Source organism: Pyrus communis, chromosome 4 (genome assembly GCF_041283825.1).
Source record: "Pyrus communis isolate YQ-2024b chromosome 4, ASM4128382v1, whole genome shotgun sequence".
Classification (NCBI taxonomy): domain Eukaryota; kingdom Viridiplantae; phylum Streptophyta; class Magnoliopsida; order Rosales; family Rosaceae; genus Pyrus; species Pyrus communis.
In genome coordinates this window covers 16,962,338-16,985,657 of record NC_142568.1, presented here as the reverse complement: position 1 = coordinate 16,985,657, position 23,320 = coordinate 16,962,338, and the positions used below count along the sequence as shown (strand labels likewise).

Below are 23,320 nucleotides of genomic sequence, written 5' to 3'. Positions count from 1 at the left end.
TCCTCCTTTTCAGTTTTTCCTCTTCTCCTTCCCGATTTGCTATGGATCACCATTTTGAAGATCAACATTCTGAGGAACTCCAATTCGAAGAGGAAGAGCTCGAAGGTGGTTCATTTTTAAATTATTATGATTATTAATTTTAGTTTCTGTTTTGTATTTTAACTTGTTTTATGCTTAAATTAAAAATTTATTTTGGTTTCTTGGTTTTTAATTGTTTTTTCCGTATTTATAAGGATCAACTCAACGAAGGCACGGACCCTCATTTCCGAATTGGAAACATGTAGCGGCAAAGGTTAGAGATTACAAAAATATTCCGATGGTGGCATATTGGAATAAAGAAAAAACAAAGATAAACGTTTCATGATTTATTTTATTATACCTTGAAATTTGTCTAATAAATTATTTTATTTTTCAGGAGATTGCCGAAAAAAATAAGTATAATCGGCAATTGAAAACTATGAACCACACAACCGGTTCAAAATCTTTTGCAAGAGTTCGGGAAGAATTTGTATGGGTTGTACATTTTTAGGAGTTGTAGTTAATTTTAAATGTAATATATAGTTGGTAGAAATTTTATTTTTAATATGAAGTTTGCTTAAAATTGTTTGTTTTTTCATTGACATATGCTGGGATTTATTTTTATATAACTTTTTTAATTATTATTAATTAAAAACTGAAAAAGATTTATTATTATTATTAATATATTTGGTGTCGCTTATGGGCGACAACATAATAATTATTTTATGTATCTATATGTTATGTAATGTCGGTTAAAACCGATAGTAGTTTGAGTATTTTATTTGTTTAACTGTTACGTGATGTCGGTTAGAACCGACAATAGGTTTGATATTTTAATTCTTTAATTGTTGCTTGATGTCGGTTTGGACTGCCATCATATCAGAATTCAACGTCGCTTCTAACCGACGTAAGTGTAGATGTCACTTTTAACCGACGCTGTTGTTCTTTTTTATTTTATATTACTTTGCTTCTTGGTGGCGGATTAAGGGGACTAACCGGCGTTGTGTAGCAAAAAATAATCACAAGGCGACACGTGGATTTTTGGATAGAAGAGGACAAAAATACCCTTGAGGCATACCGGGATTCCTACGCGCGAGCAGCGGACAATTATCCCTCAACCAAGTCAAAAGTGCCCAAAATAGGTAACAATTCAAAATCCATCTGATCAAATCCCTTCTACAGGGTCACTCCCAAAACCTATTTCATTCCATATATTTTTACCTCTTTTTCCCTCTTTTGGCTAATCAATTAGTTGTCATTCCATAACTTACAAAATATTCCACATAAATTACATAACCTCAAAAATATTCATTCCAAAAATGTGTTAATTGGCTAATTAATGGATTAATTACCTAATTAATCCATTAATTGCCAAATAACTCACACATTAAACCACAAAATGCACACAAAAAGCAACCCAAAGGCCGACCACCTTTTCTCCAAAAAGGACCGGCCATACTCTATAAATACTACCCATTTTTCTCTAAAAACCTAAGTCCACACTCTTGTAAACTCTAAAAACTCTCCAAACACTTTTTCTCTCTAAATTCTAATTTTGGCATTGGAGGTTCTTCGGCCAAAACCCCCCTCCCCTATTCATTGTGGGCGCATGAGGCTCTTGGCCTTAACCTAAGGTATTAATTGTTTTGTAGGTGCAATTTTGTCCAAGATCAAGAAGACGGAAATTTGCATCCACAAATTGGTGCTTTCATTGAGAGTTAAAATTCACACTCGTAGAAGACTCTCGCATAAAAAAGTTTTTTTCTCTATTTTCTAGTCCACTTGTATTTTTCATACGTTCTTATTATTAGAATTTTTTATTTGCAAAGATTATTTCATAAAATGAAAAAGAGAAATACAATGGCTAGAAATTTAGAAAACTCCATGAGTGAAAATTCCAATATTCAAGAAATGGGACCGCGGCGATCCACGAGACTAAATGTGATCCTAGGGGGAGCGGCACCACCACCACAAGGTTCCACCATGGGAACCACCGCTGTGGCTACCCTCGGCGAGGTCCATGGCACCACTACCACGACCCGAGTCGTGCCGCCAAAGCAAGCCCAAGTCGTGCCATCCAAGGCTCATGGCACCAAGGCCATGACCCAAGCCATATCATTCCAAGCCAAACATGAGCCCAACGCTTTGCCAAATTGAGTCCTAGCCTCGCACCCACGTGTGCCATAAGCCGAGCAGCCCACTCCCGTGGCCCAACCTACTCCCACCGAGCAGCCTGCTCTCGTGGCCCAGCCTGCTCCTGCTGAGCAATTTGCTCTCGTGGCCCAGCTTGCTCTCGTGGTCCAACCTGCTCCCACCGAGCAGCCTACTCCTGTGACCCAGCCTACTCTCGCAGCCCAGTCTGTTCCTGCTCCCGTGGCCTTCCAACTAGCCCAAATCGGTCCAAGACTAGTTCAATTGTTTTGGCTCCAAATTTCTGGACCGATGATCAAACTGGGAGTATTTTCACCATATTTTTTTGCGGATTTGACATTTCCCAGCTTAAATCTTGCTCCTGGAGTCTACCATACTTCCATTGTTCAATGCGAAACATTCATTCCTAGCTCTTCCAATCCAAATGGTGAACAACACTTGTCTCGACAAGTCATAGAGTTGACGAGCGCCCTAACACAGTAGACGACCTTGGTGAACCAGCTCTTGCAGCGCACGAAGATGCAACGTGTTCCAAATGAGGTGTCCCGAAGAAGGACAAGGGCAGACGAAGAACCTCTCCAGCAGCGTCCCGACAAGCAGCCACTCGACCAGTCTTAGTGTGTGGATGAGCGTGCACTTTCGACTAGGCCCATGGACGAGCATACAGTCATGATTGGAGCCACACTCCGATAATCAACATGAGCAGCCTTCCAAGCGAAGTGTTCATTTGCGGCTAGGCCCGCAAGGAGCATCCTCCATATCACATCGGGGTAGGCAGCATGACGGGCAGAAAGAAGCAGTCACTCAATCCAGCTTAAGTTCAACCAACAGCCTGCAAAATCCCTCGCTTGCTAGGAATTCACCACATGCATCGCTGCCGCGACGTAGATGAGCAGAGTATGTAGAAGAGCAGCCTAGACCAAAAGGTCAAGACTGGGGCAGCCAAAAACTCTGCCACTCCCAACAAAGGCGAATTCAGGAAGAAGTAGAAAGGTTCATGACCGAGTGATTGCGCAACGAAACTATTGACAAGGCGCTCCGATAAAACATAACCAACATGAACGAGTCATCTTTCAATGACAAGATCGAGCAGACGAGACTACCCTATATAGATTGCTGGATATAAAGACTACTTCTGTTTCGACATATGTAGCAGCTCAGCCTAATGGTACGCCGAGGGCAGACAAGTACCAAAAGGACACACCAAGCCCAACTACCAAGAATCGGGGCCAAGTTAATGATTATTTCGGTTGTCCTAGTAGTCCATCTTTCCTCAACTACACTCACGACAATGATTTCCATGCTCTCCAGTGCGAGAGGGTAAACCAATTCCCCGACACCCATATGGGTCTGCTCTCCAGTGTGAGAGGATAAACTAATTGCTCTCTAGTCCCCAACACCCATATGGGTCTGCTCTCCAGTGCGAGAGGATAAACTAATTGCTTTCCAGTGTGAAAGGGTAAACCAATTCCCCGACACCCAAAATAGTCTGCTCTCCAGTGCGAGAGGATAAACTAATTGCTCTCCAATACAAGAGGGTAAACCAATTTCCCGACACCAATATGGGTCTGCTCTCAAATGCGAGAGGATAAACTAATTGCTTTTTAGTGCGAGAGGGTAAACTAATTCCCCGACACCCATATGGGTCTGCTCTCCAGTGCGAGAGGGTAAACCAATTCCCCGACACCCATATGGGTTTGCTCTCCAATGCGAGAAGGTAAACTAATTCCCCGACACCTATATGGGTCTGGCTCTCTAGTGCGAGAGGGTAAACCAATTCCCCGACACCCATATGGGTGTGCTCTTCAATGCTAGAGGATAAACTAATTGCTTTCCAGTGCGAGAGGGTAAACTAAATCCCCGACACCTATCTGGGTAAGCCCTCTAGTGCGAGAATGCCACATAGCTCAAAAGATCGAATGCTTGAAGATCAACTAGGCAACAAATGGTTAGGGGACAGCAGCCACTTTTACACTTAACAGTTTGCTCATCCGACACTTCATCTTCAGCAAACCCGATCTTGGCAGCTCCATCCTAACTGCTCCATTTACGGCAACTGAGAAATCAAACTCCAGCAGCTTTCTCATTTTTGGCAAGCAGCCTAGACGTGGCAGCCCAAACCGTTGCCCATGCCATGCCACTTCCTCGACCCATGCCGAGCCAATCCTTGGCTTCAATCAAGCCGAGCAGCACAAGCAATGGCCCTTGCCAAACCACCTACTTGGCTTATGTTAAGCCGACTCCTGGCGTCTGCCAACCGACGTGTTGCACCACCTAGACGGCTGCCCCGCGACAGCATTATCCACGAAAAAGACAAGAAAATTGAATTTTTCTTGCATCAATGCGGCACGGAGAAAACGAAGAAAGCAACGAAAGATGATCCTTTGCACAAGCAAGATGTAGAAGATTGCTAGAGGAGGGGGAACAAACATCCTCTAAGCTCTTTCTCTCTTGTAGGGTAGAATAAATCGCTCTTCAACGTTGATTTAATAAACCACTTAAGGTAGACTTAAATAGGCTTTGAGAGAAATTTATTTCCCTTTCCTAGAAGGATCTAATTTCCTATTAAAGAGGGAATCTACATCAAAATAGGAAGCAGTCCAAAGTTTCCTAAAGCAAAAAAATCTCTACACGTGTTGCTCTTTTCTCCGAGCAGCCCAACAGGTGTGGGGGCATTTGTGGAGCCAAAAATAATCTCAAGATGACACGTGGATTTTTGGATGGAAGAGGATAAAAATACCCTTGAGGCATACCGGGATTTCTATGCGCGAGTAGCGGACAATCATCCCTCAACCAAGTCAAAAGTGCCTAAAATAGGTAACAATTCAAAATCCATCTCATCAAATCCCTTCTACAAGGTAACTCCCAAAACCTATTTCATTCCATATATTTTTACCTCTTTTTCCCTCTTTTAGCTAATCAATTAGTTATCATTCCATAACTTACAAAATATTCCACATAAATTACATAACCTCCAAAATATTCATTCCAAAAATGTGTTAATTGGCTAATTAATGGATTAATTACCTAATTAATCCATTAATTGCCAAATAACTCACACATTAAACCACAAAGTGCACACAAAAAGCATCCCAAAGGCCGGCCACCTTTTCTCCAAAGGGGACCGGCCATACCCTATAAATACTACCAATTTTTATCTAAAAACCTAAGTCCATACTCTTGTAAACTCTAAAAGCTCTCCAAACACTTTTTCTCTCTAAATTCTAACTTTGGCATCGGAGGTTCTTCGGCCAAGGCTCCCCTAATTCATCGTGGGCTCGTGAGGCTCTTGGCCTTAACCTAAGGTGTTAATTATTTTGTAGGTGCTATTTTTTCCAAGATCAAGAAGGCGGAAATTTGCATCCATAGACGTCAATACCTTTTTCGTGATGGTAGCAATGACGTTGGTTCTCCTATGCGACATTGCACAATTTGATGTTGGATTTTTACTAAAAATCCGACAGTAATTGAGGTTTCTTATCGGTTTTTCCATCGCCAGTGATAGCTTCTTTTGTAGTAGTGGTGGAACAAATAGATGAATAAGCGAGAATAGGAACCACATACATATTTAGATGCAGAAAGCACATTGTTTTGTTACAAAAGCCTAACTGCATGAAAAACTCTCGCTTCCTGATGGTCAAAAGCACTTTTTATTGCATTTAACAAAAAAACTTAAAAGTGCTTCTGACTTATGAATGCACTTCCTATAGAAGCACCTGCCAGATGTTTTTTTAAGAAACACTTTCAAGTGCCTTTTCATTAAGCGTTTTCAAGTGCTTTTATGTTCATTTGGAATACATCAGGTTATCTCCGGTCACAGTGTAACAACCCATCCTGAATAACTTTGTGGATTTTAGAACGGAAGGGTATTTTGGTAATTTCATTGGGATTGGGCTAGATATTTTGAAAGGGTTACTTTTGGTCTTAATTGGTGAGCCACATGAGGCCCACCTTTTTATTTTTATCCCACTAGCCCAGTCACTTCATTCTCTTTCTTCCTTCCCTCTCCCGTGACAAATCTCATAGCTCTCTTTCTTCACTTTCTCTCATTCACGCAAGTCTCTTTCTTCACTCATTTTTCATCTCCAAGCCACAGGCACTCAAACAACCACGACAACGACGGCAACACCACCACCATCACCCTCACTCATTGCATGTTCCCTCTCTCATTCTCTGTGAAGCACAGAGACACGAAACTTAGCACACCCAGTTCCCCGGTGATGGACCATGACTTTACTTGGATTTCACAGCCACCTCCCGGCCACATCTGGACCAAAAAGTGGTATGATCATCTTCCTTTCCCTCGTAGCTTTTTTTTCCACAATTTAAACGTTGAAAATGGTGTACTTTGGAGCTCGAACGGAGCTCAAGAAGTTTTCCAAGATTTTGGCCAACCCGACCAGAAAAACAGGTTAAACTCGACCTACAACCCTAGCCGACCTAAAGTTATTGGGCCATAGAACCCGACCTAAACTCTCATCTCAATCCGTAATTGTGACTTATTGAACCCAACCCAGATACAAGTCCAAACCCAAATGAGACCTAACCCAACCCTTTAGCCTCAGCCCAACTCAACAAGCATGTCCCAAGCCCAGCTACCTTAAGCCTAAACCCAAGGAGAACGGCCCAAACCTAGATCCTAGTCTGCACGTAGGCCTGAGTATGAGCCCACGTGGGCGTCTGTCTTGGCAAACGTGTGGAGCACACGGACATCCACCGGAGGTATGAAGCTTCGCCGCCTTCCACGACGACGCTGGTGACTTTTTTGGCCAACTTTCCGGGGACCCAAATCAGCACGTAACGGTGCGTGGCTATCCGGGTTGCTGTCTTGTGATGGCACGTGGGGGCACCCAAGGTCTCCTCTTATGTTTTTCGACTTCTTGAATCCATTTATGATGTCCGTTTCCTGAAATTCAATCGTTATGATAGAGTTTTATTAATTGGTCCCTTTATGTGCTTATGTGCAATTGTTTATAGCATTTCGATCTTCTCTAGTTTGCACGGCTCTTTGACGGCGAAGTATCTATGAGTGAACCCTTTCTAAAATGCATATTTTACTATTAGAAATGCATACATGAAAAGCATGATTTGTTGGTTACGTTTTATGAAACGTTTATGAGTTAATTAGATTTACACTTTACGATATATTATGATTGATGACTATATACCTACTTATGAACGTGGTTTTACGATATGACGTTTTAGTTACTGAGCTCCGATTTAAGATATATATATATATATATATATACACACACACACATATTGGAAATATTATGTTAATGTTTTTATGTGCTTACTTAGTGGTTATTCATACGAATTGCCTGCAAGCAAATGGTCCTGCCTACGAGCGAATGAAATTATTAATTGGCTTCGGTCAGGTGACGTAGGGCTTGCAGGCAAATGATACTGCCTACGAGTGAATGATATTTATATTGGCTTTGGCTGGGCGTAGGTTGGTGGCTTCGGCTAGAAGATACTTATATATGGCTTCGTCCAGAAGATATTTATATGGGCTTTGGACGAGAGATGTAGTGCCTTCGGGTGAATGAAGATATGTGTGTGTGTGTATGCCTTATGCTACAACTAGTAAGCACCCTATATACAATATATATCTTATGAAAGATTTTGTGGCATGCTTGTGTTTTCTGAAAAACCTATTACTTATTATGATATATGAGTTTTCTAAACCTGGGGATTAGTATGTTAAAGATTAACTGTTTTTGTATTACTTATATATCAACTTGGTCCACTCATGTTTTGTTTTGCGCCCCCTTAGGACTTAGAATCAAGGCATACAATCCCGGCATCAGGGCACTCTCGCATTGGCATCTTCGAGTCTTCTCAGTGTAGGACCCACCCCTTTGTTCCTTCAATTTTATATTATTTCCTTTATAGTGTCTCATATTAGTTGTATGCTTTAAACATGTTCCATAATTGCATAAGCATTGTATTTAAATCTATAAGTTTTATTTACATTTGTAATTCTTCATTTTTCTCATGCATGTTAGTATGGCTTCGTTACCTTCGGGTGTCGGCCAGCATGTGCCTACCCTGGTGTTTGGAAGATATCAAGGTTGGGCGTGTCAATTTGGTATCAGAGCAAGGTTTGTTCAGAGCATACTGGGCTCTTCTATTATTGTAGTGGTTTGTCGGTCATGACATCATTTAGATGTCACAACTTCTAGATTTGGTGCCACTCGGCGCAGTTGTGCAAACCTTTCTCAGTTTAAATTGTCACCTTCTGGTTGAAATACAAGGATTCGTGTTAGGATTGTGCCTCATCGGTGACAAAATAGATTGTTGGATAACTTTTAACATCGGACCGATACTCTGCGACATGTTTTCCCTAGGAATTGCGGGCAGAGTCGGTTTTACATTGAAGTGACATGAATTAGAAATCTCAATAAAGGGAAGTCTGGTTAAGACCAGCTGAAGATCTGAGATGGCGATGCCACTCTGCAACATGCGTTCCTTAGGAATTGCGGGTAGAGTTGGATCTACATATGAGTGTTTGGAAATGGAAATATTTTAATTGTATGATTTGGTTAAGACCAACTGGAGACTCGGAAGGGTGATGCGACTCTGTGACATGCATTCTTTAGGAATTACAGGCAGAGTTGTATCTACACAAGAGTGTGGTGAAACAGAAAAAAACTAAGTGGTTTGTGTTTGGGGATCTAAAAAGGTGATGTTACTATGTGTCATGCGTTACCTAAGAATGGCATGCATAGTTATATCTTTATGGAAATTATTCAAAACATTCGAGGTTCGTGTTGGAGAGAGTGAGTAACAGCTAATTGTTGCGAAGTTTAGTAAGTATTAGTTTGGTGGGATCGAATCAGTGTCCTCTGACTCATTCTCGCTGAGGAAATTCGTGTGGATCCTCAGAACAATTCTGGGCAATTGTTTTATCGATAATCTTCTTTCTTACTCCAACAACGAGGCCAAGTTCACTAAACATCGACTATTAGCTTTACACCAAATCCATTGAGTGTTGACTTCATTTAGATTAAATACTTTCATGGGAGGCTCTTTTATAATAGACGTTTTTCTCATTAATTTCCAAAAGGGTTGCGATCGTTAGAAATTGAGAATCCTCTCAGGGTGTTGTGAAATACGAAATATCCTTAGTTTTGTCTCTTTCTTTCAGCAGTTCTTAACTATTCTTTGAGCTTAGCCGTATTTCCTTTTTGGCTAAGAAACCAGTCAATTTTGTAGTGATGCTGACGGTGAACGAAGTTTCTGACAACGGGGTATTGTCTCAGCTGATCGTAGTTCTTACACTTTTTGAATTTTGCGGTGAGTTGATTGCACCTTTCAGTACCATCGTGGCCAGGCAACTGTCGTAGTTAATGCTCTTAGTCGGAAATCTCATGGATTTACCTCCATCCGAGCTATCCATGTCCCACTAGCATTTTTTCTTCGAAGAATTAGCTTTACGTTGGTGTTCGACTCACTGTGAACATTGTTGGCTCACATTTCAGCGTATGCCATGCATGCTTGCAGTACTAAATTGTACCATAATGTTCATCCACTTCATTACTTATATTGTATGAATGGTTTATCGCTGAATATGTGAGGGAATATCTAATTTACTAATCAGTGAAAACGATGAGATGGAAGCCACCAGGCTTATCTCAAATTCTTTCTATTCCTGTGTGGAGATGGGAAGAAATTCCCGTGGTTATCCTTCTTGGGTTATTGAGGAACCACTAGGGATGCGAACAAAGGCGGGTGAGTGTCACCATAGATTTCTTGTACAAACCACCTAGTACATGTGGAGACTGTAATGACGTTTCGATACTTTGATGGTTAACTCACTCAACATATTATCTACCAATCCGCGAGGACTATACTTTTAACCACTTGGCAGAATTCTTCATCCTAGACTTTGTTTGACTGACGTCTCAATTTACATCGGTTGTGACCGTAATCCCAGATTCACCTCCTGGTCTTAGAGCATTTTAGTCAAAATTGGGTTCGTGTTTACCCTAAAACACTTGTATCATTTCCAAATCGGAGTGACTATTCAGGAGATCCACTCATATCCAAAAATTTTAGCCAGAACCATTAAACATTCAATCACCCATTAACATCCTATCGAGCGAATTATTACCACCAGTGTTTGAATATCTTTGAGATTATCATTGTAACAAGTTGTTGTGAATATTAGAATGGGGAAAAAGTTTGAGTTCCTGTCTATTAGATTACTTTAGACTATCACCCGAGTCGAATCCGCACTCAACCATCTCGACTTGCCACCACAAAAATCAAGTTAGGTACTTACGCGTATTCTTGCATCAAAGCTACACATTCACTTCAGTTACCATATACTTTAGATTTGTTGGACTTGTTTTGACCCTTAAATTCATGGGTGTTCACTTAGCCTTCTCGGCATAGCTGTTCGCTAAATTAGAGAGAAATTTTCAATGAATCAACTTGCCTAGGCATTATGAGTCACATTGTTTTGGTTTTCGGTGCATCGCCACTTTTGTACCTCATCATGATGCGCATTTCACTTATAAGTTTTGTGAAGTTTTCATGAAGACCTTGAGTATTAAGTTGTTTATCTTGTATCACATTTTTATTTGCTGACCATTAGACAGTCTGAACAAACTATCTAGATCTTGAAAGACATGTTGCGTTTTTTTTATTTGTGGTTTTTGAATGATTAGATTTTGCACCGATCTTTTTTGGAGTAGTTACGATGAAAGTTTTTATTTTCAATATGAGTATGGCACTATTTGAGACTTGGTATGATAGATTTTATTAGCAGCACTGGTTAGAAAGTAGAGTTTTGCGAATTGGTCTTTGGATGTTTGAATTTACCATATGAGAAACTGTGTGCTTCTGTTGTTGTTGACTTGGTGTTGGATAAATTGGTACGTTTACAACCTTAGGAAATCGCTACTTGCTTATCGAGACAACAATATATTGTCGATATTGCAGGCAGCCAACTGTAGTATCGATGGCATATTCGTTGGGTTCATTAAGCAAGTGGGTAGGTATACTCGTCTTCGATAGTTGTTACTATTTAGTTGTTGTTGCAGCTCGACCCAAAGACACACACATGTTCTCGGAGTACCTGACGTTATGAATGCTTAGGCGAGACCCACTTTTCATTTTTTACTTTAATTTTCAGTACAAATATTTTAACTTACCTTATATTAGTTATATATTTGTATTTTTGACGTTACAAATATTTGGTCGAGTCATCTCCACTTTCAGTTTTAAATTCAATATGAGTTTTTGACTCCTATGCTAATACATATCTATTTTGACATTATCGTGTATTATGTACATACTTTTCACCTTACGCTATTATATATTTTCGACTTTATATCCTTACAAAATATCTTCCTACTTTTATATTGATGGGGGAAGAAGAACCATTGCAACCCGTTCGTGACGGTGTGGCATATTCTCTTTGATGCAACTGTTCTGACTTGATTTCTTCTTTATATGTGTATGTGTGTGTGTGTGTGTATATATATATATTCTTCTTCCTATCTTCGAGTATTTACTTTTAGTAAGTTATTTCAAATTTCAGGATGAAATTTTCTTAACGAGGGTAGATTGTAACAACCCGTCCCGAATAACTTTACGGATTTTAGAACGGAATGGTATTTTGGTAATTTCATTAGGATTGGGCTAGATATTTTGAAAGGGTTACTTTTGGTCTTAATTGGTGAGCCACGTGGGGCCCACCCTTTGGTTTTTTGCCCCCCAGCCCAAACACTTCATTCTCTTTCTTTTTTCCCTTTCCCGTGACAAACCTCACAACTTTCTCTCTTCATTCTCTCTCCTTCTCGTAAGTCTCTCTCTCTTCACTCATCTCTCATTTTTGAGCCATAGGCACCCAAACAACCATGATAATGACGGCAATACCACCACCATCACCCTCACTCCTTGCCTCTTTTCTCTCTCATTCTCTATGAGCATAAAGACACAGAACTTAGCACACCCAGTTCCTCGGCAATGGACCGCGACTTTACTTGGATTTCCTGGCACTTCCTGGCCACAATAGGGCCAAAAAGTGGTATGATCCTCTTCCTCTCTCACGTAGCTTCTTTTCCACAGTTTAAACATTAAAAATGGTGTAGTTTGGAGCTCGAACGAAGCTTGGGAAGTTTTCCCAGATTCTGGCTAACTCGACCTGAAAAAGGGGTTAAACCGACCCACAACCCTAGCCGACCTAAAGTTATTGGGCTATAGAACCTGGCCCAAACTCTCGACCCAAGCCACAATTGTGACTTATTGAACCCAGCCCAGTTACAAGCCCAAACCCAAATGAGACCCAGCCCAACCCAACAAGCTAGGCCCAAGCCCAGCAACATCAGGCCTAAACCCAAAGAGAACCTGCCTAAACCCAAAACCCAGATCTTAGTTGGCGTGTGGGCACCTATCTTGGCCGGCGCGTGGTGCAAAAACACCTCTACCAGAGGTATTGTGCTCCGCCGTCGTGGACGGCAGTGCAGGCGACTTTTCTGGCCAACTTTTCGACGACCCAAATTGACGCGTCCAATGGCGCGTAGCTGTCTGGATCGCTGTCCTGTGGCGACGCGTAAGGGTATCCAAGGTCCCCTCTTACATTTTTCAACGTCCTGAATCTGTTTATGACGTCTATTTCCTGAAATTGAATCATTATGATAGAGTTTTATTAATTGGTCCTTTTATGTGTTTAGGTGCAATTGTTTATGACATTTTCATCTTCTCTAGTTTGAACGGCTCTTCGACGGCAAAGTATCTGTGAGTAGACCCCTTCTAAAATGTATATTTTAATATTAGAAATGCATACATGAAAAGCATGATTTGTTGTTTACGTTTTATGAAACGTTTATGAGTAAATTGGATTTACACTTTATGATATATTATGCTTTATCAACTTTATGTTCTTTGTGGTATATATGATTGAACGTGGTTTTACGATATGATGTTTTAGTTACTGAGCTCCGATTTAAGACATATATATATATATATATATATATATTAGAAATATTATGTTAATGTTTTTATGTGCTTACTTAGTGGTTATTCATACGAACTGCCTATGGGCGAATGAAATCATTAATTGGCTTTGGTTGGGTGATGTAGGGCCTACGGGAAAATGATACTGCCTATGGGCGAATGGTATTTATATTGGCTTCGGTAGGGCGTATGTTGGTGGCTTCGGCTGAAAGATACTTATATATGGCTTCGGCCGAGCGTAGGTTGGTGGCTTCGGCCGGAATATATTTATATTGGCTTCGGCCGGGAGATGTAGTGCCTTCGGGAAAATGAAGATATGTGTGTGTGTGTGTGTGTACCTTGTGCTACTACTACTAAGCACCCTATATACGATATATGTCTCATGCTAGGGTTTTCGGAAAAAACCTATTACTTATTATGATATATGAGTTTTCTAAACCTGGGGGTTAGTACATTAAAGATTAACTGTTTTCGTATTACTTATGTATCAACTTGGTCTACTCATGTTTTGTTTTGCACCCCTTCAAGACTTAGAATCAAGGCGTACAATCCCGGTGTCAGGGCACTCCCGCATCAGCATCTTCGAGTCCTCTCGGTGTAGGACCTATCCCTTTGTTCATTCAATTTTATATTATTTCCTTTATAGTGTCTCAGATTAGTTTTATGATTTGAACAAGTTCCATAATTGCATAAGCATTGTATTTAAATCTATAAGTTTTATTTATATTCGTAATTCTTCATTTTTCTCATGCATGTTAGTATGGCTTCATCATCTTCGGGTGTCAGCCAGCATGTGCCTACCCTGGTGTTTGGAGGTTATTAGGGTTGGGCGTGTCACACAGGCAATGTGGGACCATAAATTTTACTCAGTTGGAGGAAGGCTGATCAGAATACAAGTACCTCAGAAGTCTGATCAATGACTTAACGGCTCAGAACAGACTTAGTCGACTAAATAGACCAACGGTTCCACCACACCCTATTGGGCTCTGGAATGATGGGTGAGGCTTGTAGGCCTTGCTGAGATTGACCATACTTGCTCCGCAAGACATGAAAAACTAATCCGACTAAAGATCATATTGGTTTCCTATATTCTTGGAAATTCCCACAGTCTATGGATTGGCGTGCCCACAAGTAATCACAATTCTAAAAGGAAGCAATATCTTATGCTAGATATCATGGATGATTCTCCTGGTTTAATACATATTATATCTTAAAAAGACTCTCTCCCCGACTAGTATAAATACACCCACCAAGGGCGTATCACTGGTAACGCATACTTTGTTCTCTAGCCCTTGCTTAAGTTCTAATATCTTCTACTGACTTGACCATTGGAGAACTTTTGATCGGTACCCACACCAATGCCTTAGGTTGTTCACTGTTGTTTGTTCTTGTTTGTAAGTGACCGTTCTCGCCCAACTCAACCATCCACAGTTCCAACAGGTAGGCCGAGGGCGAAGTAGAGGAAAGCAAAGGGTTGATAATTTTGGCAATGGTGTTGTAGGGTAAGTAATGTGAACGAGAAGTACCACGAGAAATGCCTTGAGAAAGCACTAAGTACTTCTACAATCTATTAGTTCTTTTTGATAACATTATGAAAATCAAAAGCGCTTTTAATAATTCTGAAAACACTTCCAAATAACATCTTAGTAGGCAATGTATTTGTAATCGATTCATTTAACACGTAACAACTCTTAATACGTATAGAAACACCATCTGCGCTGATCAAGCATTAGAAGTAAACAATATTTGACCTAGTTCTAAACCACATATAATAAGCTCCAGCTCAGCATTGCCCTAATGTTCTCAATCTACTATACTAAACTAGTTATTTAACTACTAGTATAAATAAGAGGTTCTCAAACTAATACAGCTCCACGACACAGCTCCGTTTCTTTTCGTTTAGAGCTGAACAAAACCCTTGGCATTCTTCAACCACATCAGGTACATCTTGTCTTTGTTCTCCATGTAATCATACAAGAAGTCAGACATGGTGTGCTCGACTTAACCCTCGAGATCCTTGTAGAAAGCATTCTGCAACTCCTCATCCAAGTCACTGACGGAAAAAAAACAGCACATATCAGAACACAAAAGAAGCCATCATCAGAATCTATCCAGTGCATAATAGATGCAAACAAAAGGTATGATCCATTGACACAAAGCTTACTGAAATTGAGGTCCATCATAAGTAGAATCAAGGTCTATGGAACAACGCTCAGGCTGCTTGACTGACAAGCTATCGATCAAAATCTCAGTTGCAAAAGCAGAAACGCCAAACTCGAATTGCAGTCCATTTGGTTTGGAAATGCTCACAACCATCGGAATCGCGGGGTCTTCACACTTCCAATCGTCTTCACCTGTGGAAATCATACAATTGCTCCAATCGTCTTCACCTTTGGAAATGCTCCAATCGTCTTCACACTCCTAATGTTTGAAAATCATATAAATAAAAAATTACCCCACAATTTTCACCAAAAAAAAAAAAATTACCCGACATTGGATTACTGAAAAAATTGCCCGTTCGGTATTCAATTTAAATACAGTTTTTATAACTTTAAAATAAGTTTTAAATTTTTGTTTGGCCTGTTTTTAAATTTTCAAAAACTAAATTTAAGAATAATTTAAAAACAATGTGTATTTAATAAAGGGAATTGTTTTTGGCACTTCTTATTTTTCATTTTAAACTTTCTATAAATAAAAAGAAAAATACATAAGGAGTGTTATAAAGTTTTTGGAGTGCTAATAACAATTTTCTTGATAAAATTACAAAAAGTATATTTTTAAAGTTTTAAACACAATCATCTACAACTACTTAATACTATCGTCTAGTGGTCCTCCTCTTTACTTAGTGGTATTTCCTTTTTCTTGTAAGTGAAAGATCTTAGGTTTGATTTTCATCAAAGACGAATTTAAACCTCATTATTGCTAATTCATTGTGAAGCTAAGTACAAAGTTCGATTCTCGTCAAAGACAAATTTGAACCTCATTATTACTAACTCATTGCGAAACTAAGCACATTTCTCTCTCCTTAGTTTGGGAAAGATTATATTCACACATCTCAAATTATTTCTCTCACATCCTTTAGATTGTATCATTTGTTAAAAAAATAAAATAAAATAAAGCAGAATCTCCAAACACAAAACTCTACGGCCCGGCCCTCACCCTCTTCTCTCTCCCCTCTCCGTCTTCTCTCTCATCTCCCTCTTCGTGATCTTCGCTGCCAGCGTTGATCGGGTCCGCCCTCCGCTGGGCGTCGCTTCGAGTCCACTGCCAGCGTCGATTCGACTCCGCCGTAGCTCCAATTAGTTAATGCTACGCGGAAAAGGTTAAGGGAATTGCCAGCCTTGGATGGTGCCGACAACACGGTGAGGGAGGAGATGGGAAGGGTAGTTGCCAATGAGATCCTAACTTACTTACCTGACCAGTACTATGAAACCAGTTTGGGACTTTCCTAATTTTAAGATCTAAAATAGTTTCTGAGTTCAATGGCAAACAAATTTTTGGATTTAAAGAAAAAAAAAAAAAAAAAAAAAACTGTTTTCAAGAGATGTTCCTTTAAATTGTTTTTAAGAATGACTAAAGGTTTTGCGTTTAATATCAAACGGCCCTTAGCTTAATTCGATGAAAAAGTCACCCAAAAAAAAAAAAAAAATGCAACTTTAAAAAAAAAAAACAGCAATTTGGAGAGTAAAGTTGCAAACTAAAAGTTATACGCTTCTTTGGGTTTCTCGTCTTGGGCACACTTGATCTCTGACTCAAGGACTTCGACAAGACTTTGTTCGCTGATCGGCTCCACGGCGGTGGCAGTGGCGGTGGAGAATCGATGAACTACAAAGCTTCTACGGATGAGCTGAGGGCTGAAAGTAGGGATGGTGGAGATCACGCGGTGAAAGATGGGTGCTGACCCGACGGCGAGGGATAGGGCGGGGTAGGACGGCCTGCGGAGCATCGAGAAGAGAGACATTTGAGGTCCGGCTATGGCTGAAAATTCAGATGGTTTAGGGTTTTGGAATTGGATCAGGGTTTTGTCCTTATGCTTGGGGTTTTAGGTAAATGAAATAAAATATTTAGTATTGGGCTTATCATCTATGGGCCTATGGCTTTGAGGTTGGAAAAGTGCCCAATTTGGTGACTTCGTAAAAGAGGAGATGTGACACATTAAAGGGTAATGCTAGGGAACCATATTTTTTATTTTATTTCTTTTTGAACAAATGGTAATATCTATACTAAAAGGATGAGAAAGTAGATTGCCATAACAATGTGGTTCAACTTAGCCCCTTTAACGAGTATTGTCACGTGATATGTGGGTCCCCTTGGCTCCGCACGATGATGGTGGATCATGTGGCTGTGTGTGTAGGGTGAGTCCCCTTTGCTTTATGTAGTTGCCGATGTGTCGATTTCTACATGAAGGAGCGTGTTGAAATATTCCATATTGACCGTATATCTAAGAAAGAAAAGTTTAAATATTCTAATCTCAGTTCAACTAATATTGAGATTTTTTGTGATAAAACATTTAAATATTCTAACCTCACTTCAACTAATACTGAGGTTTTTTGTGAGAAAACTCCACACTTAACGGATTTTTGCACGTAGTAATTATCAAGTTGAAGACAATATGGATGTTGTTGAAAGTGGGCCTTCTATCTGATAATTCGACAAATTTTTCTCTAGTTTTTAATTGAAAATTAAGCTATATGTAGTCCGTCAAATAATTAAGAAAAAACACGAATGATTATACGATTGAAGGCTTTGGGATGATGTGTTATTTGATAGTGACGATGGGTGAGCTAAAGTGTCTCTAACCTTTCCAGGTTCCGATTAGCCCTACCATTTAGGTAAAGGGAATTATTATTGGCACTTCAAAAATCTCATTTTACACTCTGAACTTTCTATATTTGGAAAAAAAAAAAAAAAACATTTGTGAGGAGTGTAGAATGAGATTTTTTAGAGTACCAATAACACTTCCCCTAGGTAAATTGCATTTGTATATTGACTACTATCGAAAAATTGATCATTTTGGTCAATTTCTCAAAAAAATTACTAATAAAAAAGAAAAAAAAATGTAAGTGGGATACTCTCGACAAACTCTCAATTCTTATTAGTGGCGTGTAACATCTATAATCAATTGGTCACAAGTGCAAGGGTTTTTATGCTAGACTTTGGTTGTGAGATACTCAACAAAATCCAAAAACTAAGAACAAATGAATTACCAAACACAAATACCATCAAGCCAAAGCTGGGCAACAGGCAAAGGCAATCAAGAAAAACAAAATGCTGAAAGTTGCAAGTGGCATAATCAACTAATCGCTGTTTACGAAATCAACCGTCATACTAATCATAAAAAATGCTCCCAGAATCTCTTCCACATAAGCATTCATGATTCATGAGACTTCCTATAATCTAGATTTCACCATCCCAGAACTCCTCATAACTCCTGTAGGGACCAAAAGTATCATGAACGAATGAGGCCCCTCTGATCAGTCTTGCCTGCATAATTGGAAATCAGTGTAGTTAGTTAGGAGAAAAGGCTGCATAGCAATTACTACAGCATGATTTGCTCGCGATACTGCAATAATGGCATTCTCCTTGTAGGTAAGTACGGGTACTGATAGCACTGAGAATAAGAATCATTTCCAGTGACGACTTGTTACCTGCTCGATTTCAGAAAACTTGGCGAACAAGTCATCTGGGATAGACCAGCCAAACACATCAAGGTTCTCCTTGATCCTCACTTCATTAGTACTCTTGGGAAGAACACTATGACCCTTTTGCAGCCCCCATCGAAGAGCAACTTGTGCAGGAGTTTTGCCTAATTTTTCAGCAACTGTCCGAAGAATTGGATTCTTAAGGACTTCAAGTTTGACCCATGTTGTTCCAGGAGAGCCCAGTGGTGAATATCCCTGAAAGAAAAATATATGTTACTTTTGTAACTGCGCAGGACACAGACAATGTGATTAAGTATTGCATACTCACAGAAAGGTGAACTCCCTTGGATTTACAGAGGGAACGTAGCTTGTTCTGCTGCCATACAGGATGGCACTCCACTTGATCAACAGCAGGAGGAACACGTGCAACATCCAGCAAATCTGACAGCTTCTTTGTGGAGAAATTGCACACACCAATAGCTCGAGCCTTGCCCGAATCATAGAGGGTTTACATTGCTCTCCAAGTTGCTGGGATATCAGTATCAGTAAGGTTTTCAGGCTTAAAACCCACAGACCCTTTCTTCATCCGGACTGGCCAGTGTATCTTCGAAATTTCCAGCAGGCTCATTAGTTGCAGCCAAATAATGCTCACAAAATGACATAACAATATTTGATTTCAACCTGATATTTAGAGCAAGATGCAGGTAATATAGCCAGACTCAAGGGAATCAATGCCTTTGAAAGTAACTTATATAATCTAATTTTGGATTTCGGAAAACACGCGACGATTCCATTCCTTATAAGGAGCCTCTTCTATATGTAAATTATTAAAACAAAATGCACACAATTTGGTATCAAATTCTGATACAGGCATAACTTGAGAAAAAGATTGGAACAGGAAATACGTACAAGGTACAAGTCAACATAATCCAGTTGCAAGTCTCTCAAAGTCCTGTCCAATGCCTCTGGTACATCTTCGGGAGCATGATCAGTACACCTGCGGATAAACAACCAAACAAGGGTCACAGCACTATCACTTAGCATAAATAACCAGCGGTTACTCTAATTAATTCTTCGTGTGCTCAGTGAAATTACTCAAAATATCTCACTACTTAGTTAAATTAGCATGAACAAACCAGAGTTTGGAAGTAATCCACAAATCCTCGCGCTTCACCGCACCATCTTCAAACAGTTTCTTTAGAACCAAACCAACCTACAAGAAATAAAAACTGTTGGTCGAACCAAATTCTGGTAACGACTCAAGCATCTTCAAAGAATGATACTAACATAAATCATTTCAAATTTTATCCAGATTTAATGTAAAGAGATGACCGCATAGTAATTAAAATTATAAAGGTAATTAAAGGCAATCAATCAGCTCAACATAAAAAATAAAAATTTGACAGTTAAACATAATGATAGTAATTACTGGGTACAATTTACTTAACATGAACAAACACATAAAGACGAACGTCAACCATAAAAGAAATTTACAACAAATGTTCAGGGCTCATTTGATAACCATTTTACGTTTAATTTTTAATTTTCATTTTTCGTTATAGATAGATCCCTCCATCATTATTCATCCTGCATTTCCCCATATACTTTTCGTCTATCTCTCGCGCAATACACAAACCGTAAAACTAAAAACAAAATAGTTGTCGAATATGCCCTCGAATAAGTAATTTAGCGTAAACGAAACTGAAGTTACCTCCTTCTCATTGCCGTAGAATTGAGCACAATCAATATGTCGACAACCCGCCTACAATTAGTAAATCAACAAATTTATCTTATATACTAAATTTCAGCAAAACCAAACGGCTAATTGTTAAGAATGAATCACATATTGATAGGGATATTGTAGGGCCTTGTAAGGAAGTTGGATTATTCTTCGTATTGTCAAATTGGTTTTATGGTATAAAACCAATTAACTTTGTTCATAATAGGTTGTGCTCAACAGTCACAGGCACTCTATATTACCTTCTTTTGTATTCTCCACGTATTAGGCTTCAAATTTCACCACACGAGAGGTGTATTGTGAACGAATCCCATGATAATGAAGTAAGGGAAAGAAAAACTCAACTTTCTTCACTAATGATAGCCAATAATCTTCCACAATGATCGATTTTTCAGTTCGAAAAAAATTTAAATAGAACGTGTAGTAAGGGAAAGAAAAATACCTTGACAGCGGCGTGTACGGCGTCGCCGACGAGGTCAGGGCTTGACTGCCAGGTCCCCAACCCTACAGAAGGGATCTTAGCTCCGGTGTTCAGCTCGAAGAAACGAATGTCGTCCGCCATTTCTCAGTCTCCTCAGGTGGAGACAGAGAAGTTTAGAGAGAGAGTAATCTAGAAAAATGAAAAGGCTCTTCGCATTTATAAGAGAGCGGGAGAGAATCCGAGACGTCATCGTTTACGACCGTTTGACAAGGAATGTTACTTTTTCGTTTTCTGGGATGTGGTTAGTGCTCTACTCGTTCGGGTATATAGAGATTTATCAATGTAATTAAGTGCACGAGATGGCAAGTTACATGCAAACATACAATTAGTTGAATTTCTTTTTAAGTGTTCAACCGTTTAGATAATGAAATATGTTGTATGGACACTGTACACATTTTTTGAACGGATTGAAAAATCTTTCTGGTATCACCCTATAAAGTGGCACAGGAGATCTGAGCCGTTGAAATAGAAGTTGACACCTTTTGTGGCCGTAGATTTTTACGTTGTCAAATCAAGTCATCAAGTGGTCCAGGTAAGACACTTGGTAGACTCATCAACCAGCTATTTCTTTGCCTTTATTCAAGCCATAAAAAATGATCTCAATCTTTTTCCAGAAGACCACACAATTCTAAGGAAAATGATAAATTGTCAAATTTTGAGGTGTGTCATACTAGTCTCTCCCAAATTAAATGGCCGCAATTGTCCAAGTGAATAGGTTTTCTTTTTAAACTCATTACATTCTGTGTTCAAATTCTCTAACTTTTTTGTTGCAAATTCAATCTGTTTAGTGTTCAAAGTCCCTCGCTTTTGTAGTATTATCTAATTCTAGAAAGAAGATCTTCAATGGAACACACTTTTTATTTTAGTGTTATGGTCACTTTTATAACTTTGTCTTGGTATGTAAACCCGTTTCACCTAAATCATTCTCTTAATTTGATGATATACTAAAATAAAATGATTTTTACATGCAAGAAGTCGTTCTTCTTTACAACCAATTGTTTGCACAATTTTTTTTCATTTCTATTTTTAATGAGTCACTTCAATATATACAGGAGAAGAGTGCATAAGGTGAAAACGTGACAGAAAGATGATGAGAGCTGTTGTTAAGGCAAGGCAGAGAAATCAGGATTAGTTAGTTTCCGTTGAAGTGTAGAGACACGAGTAAAAAGCAGGTTAGGAAAGGAAATCGAACAAGCAACAGTGAACAGTTCCACCATTTCAACACCCAACAGATGCAACATTTTCGACCTTCAGCAATATCTTCACGTACAACGTACTATATTCAAGACATTCCTAATCCAGATTTCTATGCAGACTAAATTTTGTAGTTACATACTGTTAGTTCTATGTATTCGAAGAAGCTGAAGGAGATGTAAAGGAAATTGCTTCCTAACATCAAGGTTCTGCTCACTCTCGCCATCCCATAATTCTTCCAGGGTCCTGTATGCACCCAGAGTCTCGTGCACAAAACCATTTCCTTTTAATAAGCCTCTCCTGTATGATCAATCGAACAGAATATTGAATTCAATCAATGTCTTGTATTAACGAAGTTGAATAATTGCGAATATGGAAGTTCTCTTAAAGTCACAGCTTACGAGTGCCTAATCGATATGACCAATGAAAGGATACATCGAAAAAACTATCGAACGTTGTCGTATAATGACAAGCAAGTGCAGAAACTAACACAACTGAACGAGAAAGAAGGAATGTAAAGAAGGGGAAAAGGAAAAAGCACTTGCCTGATAAATTTCAGAAAACATGGCAAACAAGTACTGAGGTATACACCAATAGCATTCGTAAGGACCTTGTTCGTCGCCAATGATGCAAATCCCTGGACTATGGTATTAATCACAAAAATCTTTACGTAACTAGCCCTTACTGAACTGGGGAGCCGAAAAGATTGACAACTGGTCCATTCTGTTTTCAAAGCATTCACGCAGCTTTGGTTGCTGCCGGTGAGAGCGCAATTCCCCTTGATTAACTCCAGGAGGTATTCGTGGGGGTGGTTTGGGGTGTCTCTGGGTTCGTGGGGATGATGTGTGGGGTGGGGGCGGTCGACTTGCGCAGCTCCAGAAAGGAGGGAGCGACGTTGAGCAGAAGAGCGTTGTTGTGAGAGAGAGCGATGCTCAGCAGAGGAGAGAAAAGGATGAAATGGACGGACTGATTTTGAGCACAGTAAACGGGACCACAGAGAAACAGAGGCAAAACCATCGTTCACTATGCGTGAACAGTTCAGGCATTAAAATCAGACTGATGTTCATCTCTTTCAAGATGAAATGGAACTGTTCACGCAAAAGCGTCGTTCCACTCTGCGTGAACAGT

At 39.6% G+C, this 23,320-nt stretch overlaps 2 protein-coding genes and 1 pseudogene across 2 annotated transcripts; all 3 read right to left on the bottom strand.

Moving 5' to 3' along the window:
• Nucleotides 1-15,036: 15,036 nt before the first annotated feature.
• On the bottom strand, nucleotides 15,037-17,178 carry LOC148697551 (uncharacterized). Its single transcript, XM_088691951.1, has 4 exons — nucleotides 16,836-17,178; nucleotides 15,625-15,638; nucleotides 15,348-15,491; nucleotides 15,037-15,137 (listed from the first exon to the last, which is right to left on the bottom strand). Exons 1-4 carry the CDS (start codon nucleotides 17,096-17,098, stop codon nucleotides 15,037-15,039), a joined length of 522 nt encoding a protein of 173 aa, XP_088548077.1. The 5' UTR covers nucleotides 17,099-17,178.
• A 1,139-nt stretch (nucleotides 17,179-18,317) lies between these two features.
• On the bottom strand, nucleotides 18,318-21,282 carry LOC137723108 (aldo-keto reductase family 4 member C10). The gene is made up of 7 exons (XM_068462270.2): nucleotides 20,960-21,282; nucleotides 20,491-20,541; nucleotides 19,916-19,992; nucleotides 19,689-19,776; nucleotides 19,108-19,383; nucleotides 18,786-19,034; nucleotides 18,318-18,621 (listed from the first exon to the last, which is right to left on the bottom strand). Exons 1-5 carry the CDS (start codon nucleotides 21,077-21,079, stop codon nucleotides 19,288-19,290), a joined length of 432 nt encoding a protein of 143 aa, XP_068318371.2. The 5' UTR covers nucleotides 21,080-21,282; the 3' UTR covers nucleotides 18,318-18,621; nucleotides 18,786-19,034; nucleotides 19,108-19,287.
• Nucleotides 18,535-19,211, bottom strand: LOC148697550 (NADPH-dependent aldo-keto reductase, chloroplastic pseudogene; annotated as a pseudogene).
• Nucleotides 21,283-23,320: the final 2,038 nt, after the last annotated feature.

What these genes read in the sequence shown, in the direction of transcription:
- LOC148697551 (XM_088691951.1), bottom strand. Translation starts at nt 17,098, where the DNA reads ATGTCTCTCTTCTCGATGCTCCGCAGGCCGTCCTACCCCGCCCTATCC. An exon ending in GTCAGTCAAGCAGCCTGAGC is followed by an intron (nt 15,138 to 15,347) that starts GTTGTTCCATAG and finishes TCGAGGGTTAAG; the next exon opens with TCGAGCACACCATGTCTGAC.
- LOC137723108 (XM_068462270.2), bottom strand. Translation starts at nt 21,079, where the DNA reads ATGGCGGACGACATTCGTTTCTTCGAGCTGAACACCGGAGCTAAGATC. An exon ending in TGGATTACTTCCAAACTCTG is followed by an intron (nt 19,777 to 19,915) that starts GTTTGTTCATGC and finishes GTTTATCCGCAG; the next exon opens with GTGTACTGATCATGCTCCCG. An exon ending in ATTATGTTGACTTGTACCTT is followed by an intron (nt 19,384 to 19,688) that starts GTACGTATTTCC and finishes GAAATTTCGAAG; the next exon opens with ATACACTGGCCAGTCCGGAT.